The 20843-nt window shown below is 36.0% G+C and overlaps 1 protein-coding gene across 1 annotated transcript in view; it reads left to right on the forward strand.

The window, feature by feature from the left end:
- Positions 1 to 603: 603 nt before the first annotated feature.
- The window catches only part of HNMT (histamine N-methyltransferase), a 51779-nt gene continuing 31539 nt past the window's right edge, over positions 604 to 20843 (forward strand). Inside the window, exons 1-2 of the mRNA XM_026510064.4 lie at positions 604 to 1164; positions 13110 to 13162. Coding sequence (XP_026365849.1) covers positions 1028 to 1164; positions 13110 to 13162 — 190 coding nt within the window. The 5' untranslated portion in view covers positions 604 to 1027. The remainder of the gene's footprint in view (positions 1165 to 13109; positions 13163 to 20843) is intronic.

Consider the following 20843-nt stretch of genomic DNA (forward strand, 5'->3'; position numbering starts at 1 on the left):
TTTAAGCTACACAGTGTATGGCATTTTTGTGATAGCAGTCCAAATAGACTAAGAATTATGGAATTATGAAAGAGATACTTTGAGAGTAGGGCTATCCTATTGACGTGGTTTTGGAATATAAGAGAAGCTGGGTGGGGTGAGATCCGGAGCCCACGACCAAGAAGAATTCTTGAGACATCTTTGGTGCAAATGGTGGTTTCATTAAAGCACGGAGACAGGACCCTTTGGCAGAAAGAGAGGCTGCACTGGGGCTGTGAGAACTTGGCTGGCTTTTACCCTTTCTCCTGCCTTTTCCCCTGAGCGTCTTCTCCAGTTCACCTCATTGCCCCCCAGCAGGCTTCTCAGACTTTCTAATTAATAGTTCCTCATGCAGAGTTTATGCTAAAGAGACTTCCTGAATCACAACAAACCAATCAGCAGTTGAAGAAATGCAGTGAATGAGTGTAATGTTCAAGTACTGAGAAGGGGGAAAGGCAAGAAATTCTCCTGCAGCAAGCATGGAGGCAGGCAGAGGGCAGTCTTCTGTCAGGGATTTCAGCAGGGGTAGCTTTCTGAAAGTGATCTGTAGCCTTTTATGTGGGTGTTTATCCCTGTGTTTGTGTCCTTTGGCCCTTAAAGCAGCCACTGTCCCACTTGGAATTTTCTTCTGGTTGCTGCGGACAAAACAGGAAGTGATGAGAATCCAGTCTGTTTTTTCAGCTTTCTGAACTTCAGACGTTAAAAAACAAAATATAGCAGTGGATTTATTGCTTTGCTTTACCACCTCCCTTTCTTACAAAACAACAATGTAGGGGTTAAAGTAGCAGCGCGAAGTCCTGTACAAATGACTGACGTAATAATAATAAGATTTGCACACCAGCCTTCAGTGTCTGTTAAATTCAAAGCAGGTTTTTTTTTTTTTTTTTTTTTTTTTTCTGGGGGAGGGAGGGTAGGAATTGGTGGCGGTGAGGAGAAAAAATAAGGAACCGGGAAGAAAAGGAGGAGGAAGTTAAAACTTCTTTCTCTGGCTTGCATCAGAAAACCAAACATGGCATCTTCCATGAGGAGCTTGTTTTCTGACCACAACAGATACGTTGAATCTTTCCGGAGGTTTCTCAACAGTTCCACGGAGCACCAGTGCATGCAGGAATTCATGGACAAGAAGCTGCCAGGCATAATAGCAAGGTAACAAAAAAAGGACGTTTTTGTCAAAGAGACAAGCCTCGGGCTCCTCGTGTGCATTGATAGATGGGTCGAGCCCAGCCCTGCAGGCTGGGCGCGGGGATAAGAAGGAGCTACTGATAGCAGCTTCCCCCCCAGCCCTCCTCGCCCCTGCGCCCCTTCGCCTGCCGCCTGCTTTAGTTAGGTGCTCGCTTTCCACGTTCAAAGGCTCCGATTTGTGCAGTATTTCCAGCTGCGTGGGGATAAGCGTTAACCATTTGAAGGCACACATCCATGTTCATTTGGGGAAAGATACAAATCTTTGAGCTCAGATTTTTCAGCCCTCCTCCAGATTTTGCGTTTCAAAAAAGTCCCAAATGCAGTCTAGTATTCTTTCCATTAGAATAAAATATAAATAATTACCAAATACTGTTTGTCCCTGTGGATTGAGGAGTGGGTGCTTCTCAGTTCTCCTAATATCCATTTAAATTCACTTCCTTATCCATTCTTATAGTTATCACTCTCAAAAAAAAAAAATGCCTTTTCCTTTCAACTTAATATTAGCAATGTGGTTCTTTAAAAAAAGAAAAGCATTTTCCCATTATCAGTGAAACTCACTAGTTCCTATCCTTCTTGCAGACTTCTTTTTTTTTGGTGATTAATGTGTTCAATTTGTGCCAGAGCTGATAAGCATTATGAGAGTAAAAGATTCCACATGCTAAAGATAATCAAATCACCTATCTGGGGGTGGATTGCTGTAACTTACTTGGCTTCAGGAAATAATGATAGAAAACTGGGAAGAAATGACTGACTGTGGATCCAATTTGCAACAGCAAAGAAAACTGGTATTTTATCTTTTGCTGGATTTCTCTATTGTAGGCCTGAAATTCTTTCACCAGGACTGTACCTCTGCCTGATGAAAGCAGGCATTGTTGAATGTGTATGGAATTCCATTTCCCCTTATATTTTTCATGGTTCAGTTTTAAATTTTTTTAAAAAGAGTATTATATAATTTATTAATAATTAGTAAGTATTAGAACTAAGTGATGTCAAAATCAAAGCATACAGCAAATACAGGTAACCTCTTATCTAGGAACTAATAATCTTTTTGCTCATTTCTAATATTAAAGGTAATGAGTTAATTTCTGAATTCTTTTGCAGTACTAAAGGTGTGTGTTCATGTCTGTAGCTTATCCAGACCCTTGGTTTTCTTCAGGCTTCAGTGGTTTGAAGAGACACCTTGGATGGATATAACATAATGAATGATGACCCCTATCTTCATGCTGTACACAACCTGGTTAGAAATATTGAATGTAGAATTTGTGAAAGACTGAATAACTTTCAAAGGCATAACTAAATTAGCATTGCAGTAGTAAAACAAACAAACAAACAAACTGGTTCCTAGCCTTACTCACTCCCATCTCTGACTCCAACTCTCCAGAAGCAATCACTTTCAACATTCTGAAGTATTTTAGTTGTTTCTTATGAAATTTTCTTTCCTAATTCTAAATAACATGTTATTTTTCTCTTTCTTAATTTTACTGTATTAAAATAGCTAATAAACATATACATTTCCTCCCCTATCATGTCAGTATATTTATGTCAAAATTTTGGGTTCAATAATTTGAATGTTTATAGCATTTTGACTATGTACATATTATACATAATTGAACTATACATTATACTACAATCACATTTCCTTTCAGGTACTTTTTGTTTTTCCTAGAGTTAACTATTGTTTTGATTTTAGTTTCTTTTCTTAGTTTCCTATATACCTGTCACTACTTGTACCCCAAGCAGGGGTATTAATCTTCTCTCAATATAGTCCAACAAATCAAGTCATCTGTTAGTTTTTCCCCATGGGAACATCTTTTCTGGAGCTCTCTGTTCATCTTTCCCAGTCTGTGGTGATTTGCTGGTGATCTGCCATATAATTATTGATAAGAGAATTTATTTCACCTTCTAGAAATTTTCTTCTAGAAATTTTCTTCCCTTCTCTGCAGTATTGAACTACCTGATTCTGGATCTCATGTCATTCTTTTCTTTGTTTCTTTAGACTTTCTCCTCCTCCTCCTCCTCCTCCTCCTCCTCCTCCTCCTCCTCCTCCTTCTATTGGTCCTTTTAGAGCTTTCCAAGAAAGAGTGCATGAAAAGTAAACCTTTTTGAGATTTTGTATGTTTAAAAGTGTCTTCAATCTATGGTCATCTTTATTAGAGAGTAATTTCTATCCTGAAATGATATTACATCAGAAATTTAAAGCTATTTTTCCATTGTTTTTTAGCAGCTAGAGTTTCTATTGAGAAATCCAATGTCCTTCAAATTGCTCATGTTTGGCTTGTGACTTCTTTTTTGTTGTTGTTTTGTTTTGTTTTTGTTTTCCCTACTTAGAAGTTTTAAGGATCTTCTATCTAGTATTCTGAAAAAAAATTTTTTTTAAAGATTTTTTATTTATTTATTCAACAGAGATAGAGACAGCCAGCGAGAGAGGGAACACAAGCAGGGGAGTGGGAGAGGAAGAAGCAGGCTCACAGCGGAGGAGCCTGATGTGGGGCTCAATCCCAGAACGCTGGGATCACACCCTGAGCCGAAGGCAGACGCTTAACCGCTGTGCCACCCAGGCGCCCCTAGTATTCTGAAATTTTAAGATGAGTTGTGTTGTGGGACTTTTTCACACATTTTTTTCTTAAAGATTTTATTTATTTGTCAGAGAGAGAGAGAGCACAAGCAGGGGGAGTGGCAGGCAGAGGGAGAAGCAGGCTCCCCACTGAGCAAGGAGCCCAATGCAGGACTTGATCCCAGGACCCTGGGATCATGACCTGAGCCAAAGGCAGATGCTTAACTGACTGCGCCACTTAGGCATCCCTTTTTCACACATTTTTGTGGGTAGTCCTGGGCCATTTCAATCAAGATTCAGATCTTTCATTTCAGGGAAACTTTGGTATTATTTTATCATCCCTTCTCTCTGATTTTCTCTTTCTGGAAGTTCTATTCATCAAACACCAGGCCTCCTGAATTAATTCTCTAATTTTTACAATTTTATCTTATAGCCCTTCTATTAATTTTTCACTATTATATTTTTAATTTTCAAAAATGTTCTTTTTTATAGCATCCTGGTCATCTTTCACAGATGTAATACCTTTTTTATCTATTATAAAATTTTCCTCTGCTCTCTGCATGTTTCTTCTGAGTGTTCTTTTTCTGCTTCTTTTGGTCTCTCTCATGTTAGGAGAGCTCCCTAACTACCTGATGTGATATGATTGTCTATCCAATCAATAGTGAGACACTAAAAAAGTGTTCAGATCTTCTTTGTGTATGTAAGTGAAGTTTGTTGAGTGAGTGGCTCACTGTAGCAACTGAATGTGGATTCAGTTGTTTGTTGGGAGATTCTCAGATGTCAGTATCATACATTTATTCACCAAGGTGGTTTGTTTCCTTGGGGAAACAATTCCCATCTGGAGGTGAAGTGTGGGGTGGGGAGAGTTCCAGTATATAGCTGTAAATAATAAAGTTTGTTGTTGTTGTAATAAGTGATGCATTTAGATCCTTGACTATAAAATATAAGTTTTCAATAATTATTAATCATAATATATGAAATGGGTTCATAATAGTGTCTAATTCATAGAAAAATTGTGAAGATTCAAAGAGTGAAATCACTTAGCTGTGGCTGGAATAATAAAAATTGCTAATATATGTTGAGTGCTTGTCATGTGCAGACACATTTCAAAGAGATTTACATGAATTAAATCACTTAATCCCCACAACTGTTCCTTAAACTAGATACTTTTATTACAATTCTATACAGTAAGTGGTATTATTATCCTATTTCATAGGTAATAAAGATGCAGAGAAATTAAAAAACTTGCTTAAGGTAACATATCAGTAGGTTAGGACTTCAACCTTGGTGCTGTGCTCCATAGCTTCACTATGCTATCTACAGATATAGAGCAGTTTAAAGAATTAACCAAGAGCATATTTAGGGATGAGTGTATTAGGACTATGATTATGAGCAGGGAGATAATTAGAACTAAGGAAGGCAATTCATTCATGGGTGTCCTTGAATCTATCCTTTCCAGTTTCCTTAAAAACTGCTTCCATCTGTTTTTGTCCTATTACTCTGTCCATGCTCTCTCACATCAGAAAAGAAAAGAAAAGAAAAGAAAAGAAAAGAAAAGAAAAGAAAAGAAAAGAAAAGAAAAGAAAAGAAAGGAAAAGAAAAAAGCTACAGTCCAAATAAACAAACACCACTCTTACAGTTCCTGTTTCCCTTTTCCATTCTCACTCTTTCATCCTAATTTAACAATCTCTACATCTTCTTCCTCTTTATTCAGTTCACTTTTAATCTCACTGCCATTTGACTTCTGCCCTCAACCTTCTTTTAAAACTATTATCAAAGATATTCATATTGCCAAATTCAATGGAGATGATTCCTCCTTTATTTTTTGGTAGTACACTCTGCTACTGTTAACACTACTAATGGCTTTCTCCTTCTCTAATTCTATTCTCTCTGAGCTTTACTGTTTTCTTCTTTGTCCCCTTTGTGCATTCCCCATAATCCAGTGACTTTTAAAAGTTGGCATTACATCACTATCCCAATGCTCATCTAATTCTTTGCAATATGTTTGGGTGATAGAATCTAGTCTTCTAGTTTTGAGCATAAATTTATGATGATAATTTTCCAGAATACATCATTGACCCTGATCTGTCCTCCACTCAACTTAAATCTTGCATATCCAAATGTCTGTAGAATTCAGATTTATTAAAAAAACAAAACCAAACCAAAACAAAACAAAAAAACCCTGACAAAACACAGACTTGCCATCAAACTACATTCTCCAGCTTCCTTTTTCTCACCATATGCAGTCAGCCAAGTTGGAAATTAGGCAGTCATAATACCCTTCCCCCTTTTATTAATATCGATCAAAAGCAAGTCCTACTCTTACTTCCCAGTCCATCAATCCCATTCCATTTCTAGTACTAGAACTGTAATACTGGGCTCTATTTTTTTCCCTTATTTTTAATTGAAGTATAGTTGATATACAATATTGTTTCAGGTGTACAACATAGTGATTCCACAATCATATACATTACAAAATGCTCACCACAAGAAGTGTAGTTACCGTTTGTCACCATACATTATTACAGTATTATTGACTTTATTTCTTATCTTATACATGCATTCCCACAGCTTATTTATTTTATGACTGGACATTTGTACCCTTTAAACCCCTATGCCTATTTCACCCATCACCTCACTCCTCTCCCTCTGGCAACCACGTGTGTTTTCTCTGTTTATGAGTCTATTTCTGTTTTGTTGATGTTTGTTAGTTTTGTTTTTTAGATCTGACATATATGTGAAATCATATGGCATTTATCTTACTCTGTCTGACTTATTTCACTTAGAATACCCTCTAAGTCCATCCACGTTGGACTTTTGGCAGGATCTCATTTTTTTAATGGCTGAATAATATTCCATTGTGTATATATATCACATCTTTGTCCATTCACTCATTCACACTTAGGTTGCTTCCATATCTTGGCTATTGTAAATAATGGTTCAATAAACATAAGGGAGCATATATCTTTATTTAGTGTCTTTGTTCTCTTTGGGTAAATACCCAGAAGTGGAATTGCTGGATTGTGTGATATTTGTATTCTTAATTTTTTAGGAAGCTGTTTTTCATACTGTTTCCATACTGTTTTCCATAGTGGCTGCACCAATTTACATTCTCACCAACAGTGCACCAGGGTTCGCCTTTCTCCACATCCTCACCAACACTTGTTATTTTTTCTTTTTGAAACTACCCATTCTGTGTGAAATAATATCTCATTGTGGTTTTCATTTACACTGCCCTGACATTTAGTGATTTAAGCATCTTTTCATGTGTCTGTTGGGCATCTGTATGTCCTCTTGGGAAAAATGTCTATTCAGGTCCTCTGCCCATTTTTAATTGGATTTTTTTTTTTTTTTTTTTTTTTTGGTGTTGAGTTGTAGGAGTTCTTTATATATTTAAATGTTAATCCTTTATAGGATATATCATTTGCAAATATCTACTCCCATTCACTAGGTTGCCTTTGTTTTGTTGATAGTTTCCCTTGCCATGCAAAAACCTTTTAGTTTGATGTAGTCCCAACTGTTTATTTTTGCTTTTGTTTCCCTTCCCTGAGGAGACAGATCCAAAAATATCTTGTGAAGGCTAATGTCCGAGATTACTGCCTATGTTTTCTTTTGGGGTTTTTATGGTTTCATGTTTCACATTCAGTTCTTTAATCCACATTGAGTTTATTTTTGTTTATGGTATGAGAATGTGGTCCAGTTTCATTCTTTTGCATGTAGCTATCCAGTTTTCCCAGCAACATTTATTGAAGAGACTGTCTTTCCCTTGTTGTGTGTGTGTGTGTATTTAATATTTATTTATTTGTTTTAGAGAGAGAGAGAGAACATGAGTGAGTGGAGGAAAGGGCAGAGAGTGAGAATCTTTAAGCAGACTCTTTGCTGAGCATGGAGCCCAACGTGGAGCTCAATCTCATGACTCATGAGATTATGACCTGAGCTGAAACCAAGAGTCAGATCCTTAACCAACTAAGCCACACAAACACCCTCTCTTTGTATATTCTTGACTCCTTTGTCATAGATTAATTGACAATAGAAATGTGGGTTTATTTCTGGGCTTACTATTCTCTTCCATTGATCTATGTGTTTGTTTTTGTGCCAGTATCATGTACTTTTGATTATTATCACTTTGTAATATAGTTTAAAATCTGGGATTGTGTTACCTCTAGTTTTGTTCTTTTTTTCTCAAGATTGCTTTGGCTGATTGAGGTCTTTTATGGTGCCCTACAAATTTTAGGATTATCTGTTCTAGTTCTGTGAAAACACTATTGGTATTTTGATAGGAATTGCATTAAATCTGTAGATTGCTTTAGGTTGTGTGGATATTTTAACAATATTTATGCTTCTAATCCATGAGCATGTTATATCTTTTTGTTTATTTCTGTTCCTTTAATTTCTTTCATCAATGTCTTATAGTTTTCAGAGGGTCTTTCACCTCCTTGTGTAAATTTATTCTGAGGTATTTTATTCTTTTTAATGTAGTTGTAAATGAGATTGTTTTCTTGATTTCTCTTTCTGCAAGTTTGTTACTAATGTACAGAAATGGAACAGATTTTTGTATATTACTTTTGGATCTTACAACTTTACTGAATTGATTTTCTACTTCTAATAGTTTTTTAGTGAGTCTTTAGGGTTTTGTACATATAGTATCATATCTATAAATAGTGACAGTTTAACTTTTTCCTTACCAACTTGGATATCTTTTATTTCTTCTTCTTGTCTGATTGCTGTGGCTAGGACGTCAGTACTACATTGAACAAAAGTGGTAAGAGTGGACATCCTTGTCTTGTTCCTGACCTTAGAGGAAAAGCTTTCAGCTTTTCACCAGAGTATGATGCTAGCTGTGGGATTTTCTTATATGGCCTTTGTTATGGCTCCCTTTAAGCCCACTCTGTTGAGAGTTTTCATCATGAATAGATGTTCAGTTTTGTCAAATGCTTTTTTGCATCTAATGAGATGATCGTATCATTTTTTCCTTCATTTTGTTAATGTGGTATATCATATTGATGATTGATTAGCAGATTGAATGAATCATCCTTGTATCCCAGTATAAATCCTTCTTGATTGTGGTGAATGATTCTTCTAATATGTTGTTGAATTTGGTTTGCTAATATTTTTTTGAGAATTTATGCATCTGTGTTGGACATTGGTCTGTAGTTTCTAAAAAAATTTTTTTAGTATCTTTATCTCATTTTGGTATTAGGGTAATGCTGATCCCACAGAATGAATTTGGAAACATTACTTCCTCTTCCGTTTTTTGGAATAGTTTGGGAAGAATAGATATTAACTCTTTTTTAAATGTTTGGTAGAATTCTCCTGTGAATCCATCTGGTCCTGGACATTTGTTGGAAGTTTTTTGATTACTGATTCAATTTTGTCAACAGTAATATGCCTGTTCAGATTTTTCTATTTATTCCTGATTCAGTAAAGATTGTATTTTTCTAGGAATTTATACATTTCTTCTATTTCTCAGTGTATAATTTGTTGGCATATAATTTTTCATAGTAGTTTCTTATAATCCTTTGTATTTCTATGGTGTCATTTGTAAATTCTCTTTCATTTCTGATTTTATTTGAGTCCTCTCTCCACTTTTCTTAATGAATCTGTCTAAAGGTTTATGAATTGTTTAACTTTTCAAAGAACCAGATCTTGGCTTCACTGATGTTTCCTATTGTTTTTTAAGTCATTATTTCACTTATTTATTTCCTCTCTGATCTTTATTATTTCCTTCCTTCTACTAACGTTGAGCTTCTTTTTCCAGTCTTTTAGGAGTATGATTAGATTGTTTATTTAAGATTTTTCTTGTTTCTTAGGTAGACCTGTATTGCTATAAACTTCCCTTTTAGAATTGCATTTGCTGCATCCCAAACATTTTGCACGGCTATGTTTCCATTTTTATTTGTCTCCAGGTATTTTTTTTTTTTAATTTCCTCTTTGATTTTTAGTTGACTCATTGGTTTTTTACTAGCATGCTATTTAGCCTCCATGTTTTTTTTCTTTTTCTTGTAATCGATTTCTAGTTTCATATTATTGTGATCTTTTCTGATGTTTGATAACAATTTCAATTCTCTTAAGTTTATTGATACAAGTTTTGTGGCCTAACATGTGATCTGTTTTAGAGAATGTCCATGTGCACGTGAAAAAAATGTGTATACTGCTGTTTTTGAATGGAATGTTCTGTATGTTTCTGTTAGGTCCATCTGTTCTAATGTATTGTTCAAAGGCACTGTTTGCTTATCAATTTTCTGCCAGGATGATCTATCCATTGATGTAAATGGGATGTAAAGTCCCCTACTATTATTGTATTGTATTGTGTTACTTCTTTATGTCTGATAATATTTGCTTTATATATGTAGGTGCCTCTATGTTGGGTGAATAAATGTTTACAATAGTTAATAATTGTTTTTGTAGTTCTCTCTTTTCTTTTTCTCTTGCTCTATTGCCATGTGATTTGATGACTTTCTTTAGTGTAATACTTGGATCCCTTTCTCTATTTTTTGTGTATCTATTATAGGTTTTTGTTTTATGATTACTATGAGGTTCACATATAATGTCCTATGTATATAACAATCTATATTAAGTTTATGGTTGCTTAAATTCAAACACATTCTAAAATAAAAACATCTTTACTCCCCCTCCATGTTTTATGTGTATAATGTCATATATTACATCTTTTTATTCTGGTTAATCCTTAACTAATTTTGTAGATAGAATTTATTTCACTACTTTTGTGTTTTACCTTTCATCCTAGCTTTATTTGATTTTACCAGTGCATTTTTTTCCCCTTTCATAATCTTCTTATTTCTAGTTATGGTTTTTTCTTTTCCACATAAAGAAGTCCCTTTAACATTTCTTGTAAGTCTGGTTTAGTGGTGATGAACTCCTTTAATTTCTATTTGTCTGGGAAACTATCTCTCCTTCAATTCTGAATGTTAATCTTGCAGGTAGAATACACTTGGCTGTAGGCTTTTTTTTCAGCACTTTGAATATATCATGCCACTATCTTCTAGCCTGGAAAATTTATGGTGAAAAATCAGGTTATAGCCTTATGGGATTTCCCCTGTACATAACTGCTTTCTTTTCTCTTGCTGCTTTTAAGATTTTCAACTTATCTTTAATTTTTGGCATTTTAATTATTATGTATTTTGGTGTGGACTTCCTCTGGTTCATATTGTTTGGGGATCTCTGTGACTCCTGGAACTGCTTCCTCCTACAGGTTGGTGAAGTTTTCAGCAATCATTTCTTTAAGTAAGTCTTCGGCCCCTTCTTTTCCTTCTGGCACCCCCATAATACAAATGTTAGTACACTTGATGTACAGAGGTCCCTTAACCTATCCTCATTTTTTGAAAATTCTTTTTTCTTTTTGCTGTTCAGCTTGGGTGCTTTCCACTATCCTGACTTCCAGATTGCTGATCTATTCTTCTGCATCCTCTACTGTGCTGTTGACTTCCTCTAGTGTATTTTTCATTATTATATTCTTTAGTTTTGATTGATTCTTTTTTACATTTTCCGTCTCTTCACTGAAGTTCTCATGGAGCTCATACTCTTCTTCCAAATCTGGTGAGCATCTTTATAAATATTACTCTCATTTCTTCATCAGGTACCTTGCTTATCTGTTTTGTTTAGTTCTTTTTCTGATGTTTGTCTTGTTCTTTTGTTTGGAACACATTCCTGTGTCTTTAATTTTATATGACTCTCTGTATATTTCTATGCATTAGTTGCTCAGTTGTATCTCATGGTCTTGAAAGTAGTGGTCTTATGAGAAGGCATCCTGTGGGGCCCAGTAGTGCAATGTCCCCATTTGCCAGAACCAGGTGCTCCAGGAGTGTCCCTTGCATGGACTGTGTATGCCCTCCTGTTGTGACCAGGCTGCAACTACTGTGAGCACAGTGATGGCCGGAGATGGCCCATAGTCTGGCAGGCTGACAGACCAAGCTATAGCTTCTATGGGCTTGCTAGTCAGTGGTGTGAGCTCCCAACACAGCTGGCAGAGAGGCCCAGCCACAATTACTAAGTTTACTGGTGGGTGGGGCTGCCCCTCAGTATCCTCAGTGAAGAAATCACTCTGGAGGAGCACTGGTCTCAGCTGGAGTTGTCTTCTGGGTGTGGTGGGGTAGGACCTGCTTTGGAGGGCTGCCTGCTGGGGCAGGTCTGCAGGGGCATGCTGAGAAGAGCAAGCAGTAGAAGGAGAGTGTCAACATTGGCTCCTACCAGCATCCAGCTAGCTAGACTGAAAAAGGGCAAGAAAAATGATGCCTGCCAGTACTTGCATTCTTGGAGAAAGCTTCTGTAGACCCCTGTCCCTCCAGCACAAATCCCAAAATTAGTCAATAAATTTCCTCCCAACATGTTCAGGTACTTTTCAAACTTCTGTCTCTGTACTGTGTCTCTGATGAAGTGATATTGTGTGCTGGCCTTTTTAAGAGCAGAGTCTCAGTTTCCTATAGCCTGGCTCTCCTGGAGATAATTCCTGCTGATTTTCAAAGCCAGATGTTATGAGGGCTTGTCTTCCTGGTACAGGTTCCTATAACAGGGGGTGCTTCAGGTGGGGCTTCACCCCCTCACTCCTTAGAAAGGATATCCATGCCTTTGATATCCCTCCACCCTATAGTTGCCATGCTTGGGGTTTGGTTCCTACCACATCTCTACGCCTCCTACCCTTCTCGATATGGCTCCTTTATGTCTTTTTAAAAAGTCTTTAGCTGTGGAAAATCTGTTCTGCTGTCTTCAAGTTGTTTTCAGGGTGAGTTGCATCATATGTCATTGTAGTGTCGGTGTGTCTGTGGGAGGAGATGAGTTCAGGGTTCTCCTACTCTGCCATCTTTCCCTTCTCTTAATACTGGGCTTTATTATCTCACATTTTAACTTGAGAACAAGTAGTGGTTTTTTCGTTTTTATATCCCCAATGCTAAATATAAACACATAATAAATGTTTAATAAACATTTGTTCATTGAAAGGAAGTTAGCAAGAAAGAGGGAAAGCAGATATAGCACGAATCATCTTAGCCTTCTTCCCATCTATAATGAATGGCTTATTAGATCACTAGACTCAAAGGCCCACTTTATCTGTTCTTATTCTCCAAACAATCTCTAAACAAATGGCATTTCCTATCTCAGAAATAAATGTTTATAGTGCTGTTTCTAAAAGTCTCCCAGTTCAAAATCATTAATGAGTAGAACCTATTTTCTAAAGATTTCTAAACACAGCAGTATAACCACTGACATGAGTGTGACCTTTCATGTTGGCCTAGTTTTTGTTCATTCTAATTCTAGTTTTTTCTCTTCAACTAGACGCAATAATCAGATTTTACAAAGCACATAGCACATTTTTCTTAAAATACATAATTTTTTTTTTCAGGATTGGTGATAGAAAATCAGAAATTAAGATTCTAAGCATTGGCGGAGGTGCAGGTATGAATAACACATTTTTAAAATTTGTATTTCACTCCAAACATCATGCTGTTTGATGGCAATATTATTCATTCTTACGATAACTATTTTTCTTTGCTCTTAGAAGAAACTGTCTTATTAAAATTAGTAAGAGTAGTATCACTTCAACTAAGATTAAGGGCCCCCATAGTTTTATAACATTCAAGACTTAAGGCTTCATATCCCTGAAATAGGGATAAGATGTGGCTTTTTATTTTTATTTATTTATTTTTTAAGATTTTATTTATTTGACAGAGAGAGAGCAAGCACACAAGCATGAGCAGGTGGAGCTGGAGAGGGAGAAACAGGCTCCCCACTGAGCAGGGAGCCCAATGTGGGGCTCAATCCTAGGACCCTGGAATCATGACCTGAGCCAAAGGCAGACGCCTAACTGACGGAGCCACCCAGGTGCCCCAATGTGGCTTTTTAATACTTTTTATAAATGGAAAAATACATAGAGTAACTTTAAGGAGAACTTTTATCTAAAATTATTTAACTGTTCACAGTAAAGGAAAATTTCATAAGACATTCCTTAAGCTTATGCCACTTAAGTGTGGTCCATGGACTGCTTGCTGGTTTGCAAACTGTTATTGGTCCAGGAGGAGATTAGAAGCATGCACTGGAATATAAATCAGTGCACAGCTCCCTTCATTGAGAAACTATCAATATGGGGGGAAAATATGTTTAATGACATAGTTAATTTATACTCTTGTGGCCCCACTCTTTGAGTTGTACTGGCCAAAACCATTCCATCCCTCTGATTCAGTTCCCAAACTGCCCTCCAAACAGTCAACATACTTCCAAACCCACTTTCATGGTCTTACTACTCTTAGAGCTGTACTTGTACCCTGGGAGAAAATGGGAAATCTGAAAAGGCCGATTGATGTGGGTGTAGTTTCTGACTTTGCCATTAAAGTGTGACAATGTGTGACATTGGCTGGAATATAAGCTTCTGTTTGTTCATCAGTAAAATGGAAACAATGAATTAGATCTCATAGGATTGTAGTGAGAACTATATAGATAACATTTATATCATGCTTAGCACATTGTTACCGCTCCTGTAAGGTACAGGCTGGTCCCTTCTTCAAAAGTAAAACAAAAAATTTCATCTGCAGACTTCACCTCAAATCAAACTCCTGAGTAGTATTTTTATTTTTAAGTTGCTAGTCATCTGGAGATTGGAGTTAATATAGTAATATGTAAAATATAGTCATATATTTTATATATTTCTATATTTCTTTCTTTCATTATATTATTTTGACTGAGTGACGGCTTAGTATTGGTTACCTCCTGGTAATAAGTAGACACTACACTACAGCTTGTTATATTGTGTCAAGTGGTAATCCCTTGGGTTTCTCAAGAATAAGTGCTCTAGTGACACATGAGCAAGTTAAGTAGTGATCCATATGAATACAAAGATAACTAAGAGCCCTCTAAAGGAATAGAATCACTTGTTTTTAATGTAATCATTTGTTCATTTTTCATACAATATACTGTGATATGATGTAATGAGGGCTAACTCTTTATTGTTTTTTTAAAGATTTATTTATTTATTTGACAGAGAGAGAGAGACAGCCAGCGAGAGAGGGAACACAAGCAGGGGGAGTGGGAGAGGAAGAAACAGGCTCCCAGCGGAGGAGCCTAATGCGGGGCTCGATCCCAGAATGCTGGGATCATGGAGGGCTAACTCTTTAAAATAATTTTTATTTATTATCATCTTCCACCAAGAAAATAGAAACGAGCAAGGACAAATAATGAAGGATATTGTCATGAACAATATTATAAAGACTGTTTAAGCAAAAATACCCTATCATTCCTTACTGATATTCTAAGTCCTAAGGATTATAAAGGTAAATTCATTTAACCAGGACAGTCCTTTCCAGTGAGTTTTGCATATGAGTTTCAGACACCCAACAGGCAATGAGACTATCATTTGATAGTGTCACTTGTGCTTGGACAAGAAGAGAAGCCCTACAAGGAAAAGTAATTAAAAACAATCTCTATCATGGCCAAGTTAATTGACCTTTTAATATAAAGTTAATTGAATTTCTAATGTAAATTTATCCAGATGCTTATAAGATATCTAGAGAAAAGAACATTTGGCCTGCACAGTGATTCCTTACATAAAAGTGCACATAGGAGCTAATATAGAGAACTTATCAAAACAGAGGAAGCAACACTTGGAATTTTTCTGACTGAGCCCTAAAATTGTATTAATAACAGGCTCTGCCTTGGGGAGAATATGGGTACCCTTTAAGGTTACATTTCCTAAGAAATTGATCAGAAATATAAGAAGAACTCCGAGGGAAATTCAAGCTATAGATACTTAGCATTCTCTGCTCAAGTAAGTAAGCTATATGAAATAAAATTGATTTATTTAAAATTCCTAGGTCTACATGTTTCTGGGATGAAAAAGCAGTGCTTTATAGTGGGAGGACCCCATTTAGCTAGTTTGAGTGCTCACATACCAACTGGGACATGCTCATCTGATAACCTCAATGATAACATCATTGCCTAACTGCAAGCACTGGGCAGAAGAACCATATATTACTATACAATGAGGAAATTCCTATCTTTTAGAGACATGGTCTCCCCACATGTTCTACAATCTATAGCGTACCTGAGAGTTTTGCATTCTCCTGTGACCTCAGTATCCTTTCAAGTAGTTACTGAACTCCAATCCATGGCAAACAAGACCATTGGCCCTGTCTAGTACTTGTGCTCAGCTCCCATAATGTATCTTACAAGGTTCTACTTCCTTCTTAGCTTACAGACCTCTCTGGTTTCACTGTGTAATATTCTGCTCCTGGTTGCCCAGATACCTGCAGATAATTTTCTGGATATCTTTGGTGCAAATATTCTCTCTGCATTCCTACTGGTGGTACCACTTCTCCCCACTACAATGAAAAAACAAATAAAAGCAAAGAAACTAAAAACCTTTCTAAATGAAATTGCTGCTTTTATCACTTAATGCTCATGTTCTTTGTCAGCCTATTTGATTTTCCTTCCACAAACATGAGCCCAGGGATACCTACGCACCCTTTCTGTCTTCTGCTTCTCTTCTGTACAGGTTGGTGATTGTGTGGAGAGATTCCACCATTTAAGAGAGAATGTAAGGTTTTTGAAAAAGATGTTTGGCAATTCAGTTCAGAAGCTGAGCAATTATTAGGGCTCTGAACAGTTCAAAAGAGAGGAAACTCATGGCAAACTTTTTAATGTTATCTTTAATCTACCACATCAATAAAATACAATTGATAGCACTGCTCTCCATAGATTGTATGCCTAATGTTAGGAAAATGTATGAAATAAATACATGAACCCAAAAATGAAGAAGGAGAGGAAATCAAGAGAAAAACATCATGTAGCTTTTATGGAGCCCAAACTGGAAGTGTAAAGTTGTATTGTGTACGTTGCATGTGTTTGTGCTTTAATGAAACACAAAGCAACTGGAATTGCTTTTATTCAAGGTCTTGAAGTACTCAGACCATGTTCATTTCAGCAGTTGTTTTTAGACATTGAGAACAATTGCATTGTATTCTAAGTCTCATAGAATATGTTTTGGATTCATCCTCAGTACTGATGCTTGAACCACCCAATGGGGTTTCATTATTATTTGATTTTTAATGAATATTGTCTTTATGCTAGATAGTACATAAAGTAAAAAACATATTATTTTTGATAGAAGAGAATGCTAGTAATTTACACTGCATGCATTTATGCCTGGAAAAATGTTCCAGAAAGCAGTAATGGGCAATGTGTTCTTCTTGCTCTGGGCTCTGCTTAAAGGAGAACCTGCTGTACTGTTCAGTTCTTATGTCCAAATGCCAGAAAGTTTTATAAGGATTAGACAAGATGATAACTCAAATAATCTCGTTTTATCCAGCTTTCTACTTCTATTTTTATTAACCTTTTGTGTACTGACTCAGTTGCTCTAACATATATAATGGTATATGTGTTTACAGATAATTTTTAAAGATTTATTTATTTTAGAGAGACAGAGAGAGCAGGGGGAAGGGGAGAGGGAGAGGGAGAGAGAGAATCCTCAAGCAGACTCCTGGCTAAGCACAGAGCCCCACACGAAGTTCAAACTCAGGACTCTGAGATCATGAACTGAGCCGAAATCAAGAGTTGGGCACTTAACTAACTGAGCCACCCAGGTGCCCCTATAGATAATCTTTAATCAACTGAAACATCTCACATATGAAATACAGGTAGTCTTAACCCTCTCATGCCATCTTTTTGGTAATAATTTAACTGACATATGTTGAGAGCAATTAGATGGTTTTTTTGTTCTGCAACACATAGACATCGGCATTCTTACTGAGGTTAAAAAATAGAAAAGAGTTTAGAAACCATCAACATCTCTTTTTACAGATAAGAAACCTGAAAACCACCAAAGCAGAACAAAAACCAGGTCTCTTAACTTTAGTCCAGTTCAACAGATTATACAAAACAAGTATAAAAGTTAATTATTGACTTGGAAAAGGAGATATTAGGTACTTAGTAATAGCTAGCTATCTAATCTTTTAGATTATTAATCCTGTCTCCGCTCATAGTGACATGTTAAGGTGACACAGAAGTTTTATTTTCTAAGCTAGTTGGATAGAAGTGAACCAAGTATAATTAGGGCAAGAACTGAAAGAGCCACTGTGTGAAGTTTAGAAGCCAGGAGGTGGTAGGAAGCAAGGGTTAATGTTTTTCAGTGGTTCAGAGTAAGCCAACAGTTTATATCAGCAAATTGAGAATGACTGGGAAATACAGAGAATTAGGTGTTTTTTTTTTTTTTTATTTTATTTTGGCCCTGGGAGGAGGGCGGGGATTGACTGTGCTTATTCCCATTTTCAGATATTTCCTATTGATCAAACTACAGAATATTTACCCCTAAAGAATCAATGGTTGTTAAGTGAGAAAGATTGCTTGAGTCAATATTACAATTTACTGATCAAACTTTTCCAGGAATGAAAGCACACATCTTGAGAGATAAGGTATTATCTGTGACTCTAGGAGTAAGCATAGGCTACAAAAATACTTTTCAGGCATGCTGTGGAAGGGACTTAGGCACTGATTTCTTGGATGTTGAGGCCATTAAAGGTGCTTTTGGTCCAGAAAATCTAGGTTTCATGAGTAACCTTCTAGAAAGAGGTAGGTATTTCTCCAGAGTGGTATGGCTAACACCATGTTTGGCTATATCAAGGAAGTAGAATTTAAATGGGACTTCTAGACATGCAGATAATTTTTAATCTGTATTCTAGTTGCTTATAACTTGAAATGAGTAAGTACTATTTTACTCATGTTTAGCATGCTAGCAGTTACTGTATGATATGGACTCTACTGATTCACTGATTTATAGAATTTAGGACTGTCTACTTTGGGTAATCATAGTTTGGGGCCTCAGATAAAAAGTTTTGTTAAAGGCATTCATAACCATATTATTAAAAATACATATAATTTTAACAAAATAGCTTACCCCATTGTATTGTATTTAAAATTTTCAAGTGAAATGGAAGTATTATTAACAACAAATACATTACCAATTTGAGAGAAGCAAGCATAATGCTACAACATTGGAACCATTGTCATTAAAACCAGAGTAAACAAGATTGTTTTGGGTAATTCAATAAGGCTTGAAACAGGAACACAGGATAATGAGCAGAGTGAAGACAAAACTACCATTATTTGCAGAATAAATGACTGCATACTTAGAAAAGCAAATAAACTCAGTTGTACAGCCTTAGAATTCATAAGAATGCAGTAATGGGCTGATATAGGTAAAACAGATAAAAAGCAATATGAAAGATCCACATTACTTTTTTGTTAACATATGAGTTTTTTATTCACACTTTTGAGTATCTACAATGTACTTGGAAGTCCTTAGCATGTGGTTATCTTCAGTTTTGCTGAAGGAAAAATTTGTATCTTGTCAGTTCTTTTGACAATTTGGGATAATCTCTCAATTAGTGAATAGACTTCCACTTGACATTTACTATTGAATAAAACTTTGTGATTTAATATACACACTCACGCAACCCTGGTGTAGGGGGTCTGTTGTCATCTCCATTTTACCGATGGTGAACCTAATAATATATGCCACAAGGGCTTGGGGATTATAGAGATTGGGGTCAATGCCCAGGGTCTTCTCAGCTTTGTCTCTATCAACAATAACAAACTGGTAGAAGTGATGAAAAAGTATTTGATTAGCTAAAAATTATATTTAAAATGAAAATAAGCAGCCTATTTGAAGAAAAGTTCAAATTTTTACTGAGAACAATTTGAGAAGATTTGAAAAGCAAATATGTAATACTAATGAGATTACAGTGATATGGAAGCTTTCATTTACAAAACCTAAAGGCATGAAATGAAATGAAATTTTCCTGAAAGTAATGTATCAAAAAAGTTCTGATATTCTTCAAATACACAAAGACCTGTCATGCTGGCCATAAGAATGACATACTTAATACATAGAAAGCCACTCACCTGCTGTCCCACCACAGCCCCAGCTACAGCTTCAGCACCTCCTCATGGATTCATGGACATCCTTGCTCCCACCCTGTACCCCTGCCCCTGCCCCCCATCTCTAGGTGCTCCAGCAATTAGACTGATCTTGCCCAACAAGGAGGCTTCTAAGAATGTGCTATAGTTTTTCAGTCTGCTATCTTTCTCAGCATCTGGCACCCTTTGTCCTTAGGCCTTTGTCTTTTGCTCTTTGTTTTTTATTTTTAATACCCTCAAAGACCAAGGGGCTCATTCTAACCATTAATTGTGGTTCTTGGAATTAATCTAAAAAGAAATCTTCCTTTTGCACAAAAAGGCATGGTTTGTTGTCAGGTTCTTCATAATAGAAAAAAATTAACTACATACCAACTAACTATATATAAAAATATATTTACACATAAATATGTATTTGCATGTATTTCCACATATAAATGTATAAATTTATATACATTTATATTACATTTATATTATAGTATCAAAGATAATAATTAAAACAATTATTCCATTTCAGAGTGTTGCCACCATAAATAACACATTTAAGTACATTTTGATATATTCATGGTTTAACTCTCAAGTAAGAAAATCAAAATAGTTCATACACATAATGATCTCGCCTGGTAGACTAAAGGAAATTATTTGTTTGAAAGTAAAAAAGGAAGAGCTTAGAAGGAAATAAGCCAAAATGTTAACTTTTGCTTTCTCTGGTAGTGATCCATTTATTTGATTTTCTACTTCATATCTGTATCTATTTCTCAAGTTTTTTGCAGTACTAATTTTATAAGTAAATAGAGGGACAGAAAGAATAAACCCAGTTAAAACTATAATCTTATAGTTGATGAGAGATGATGGTAAAGAGTAGAGTCACTGACTTTTGACAGCAACTTTAGCTATGTGGCTGATGCCCATAGCACTACTCCCACATACATGTTGTGGGGACAATTTTCCTTTGGCCATTTTTGACTCACTGGCAACAGCATTATACTTGTACAGATATTTTAAGAACCATGTCATCTGTGTTATAGCTTAGCTGAGCTTTTTTCAGAGCACACAGATTCTCCCATGCCTGATCCAAGTACATGTTAGCTATTTTGCTGAGGGTGATGGTGGTCAAAAGGATGGTGGTTTTCCACTGTCTCTTCCTTGAGACACTTGATAATTGTTTCCTGCTTTT

Source organism: Ursus arctos, unplaced genomic scaffold (genome assembly GCF_023065955.2).
Source record: "Ursus arctos isolate Adak ecotype North America unplaced genomic scaffold, UrsArc2.0 scaffold_1, whole genome shotgun sequence".
NCBI classification, from domain to species: domain Eukaryota; kingdom Metazoa; phylum Chordata; class Mammalia; order Carnivora; family Ursidae; genus Ursus; species Ursus arctos.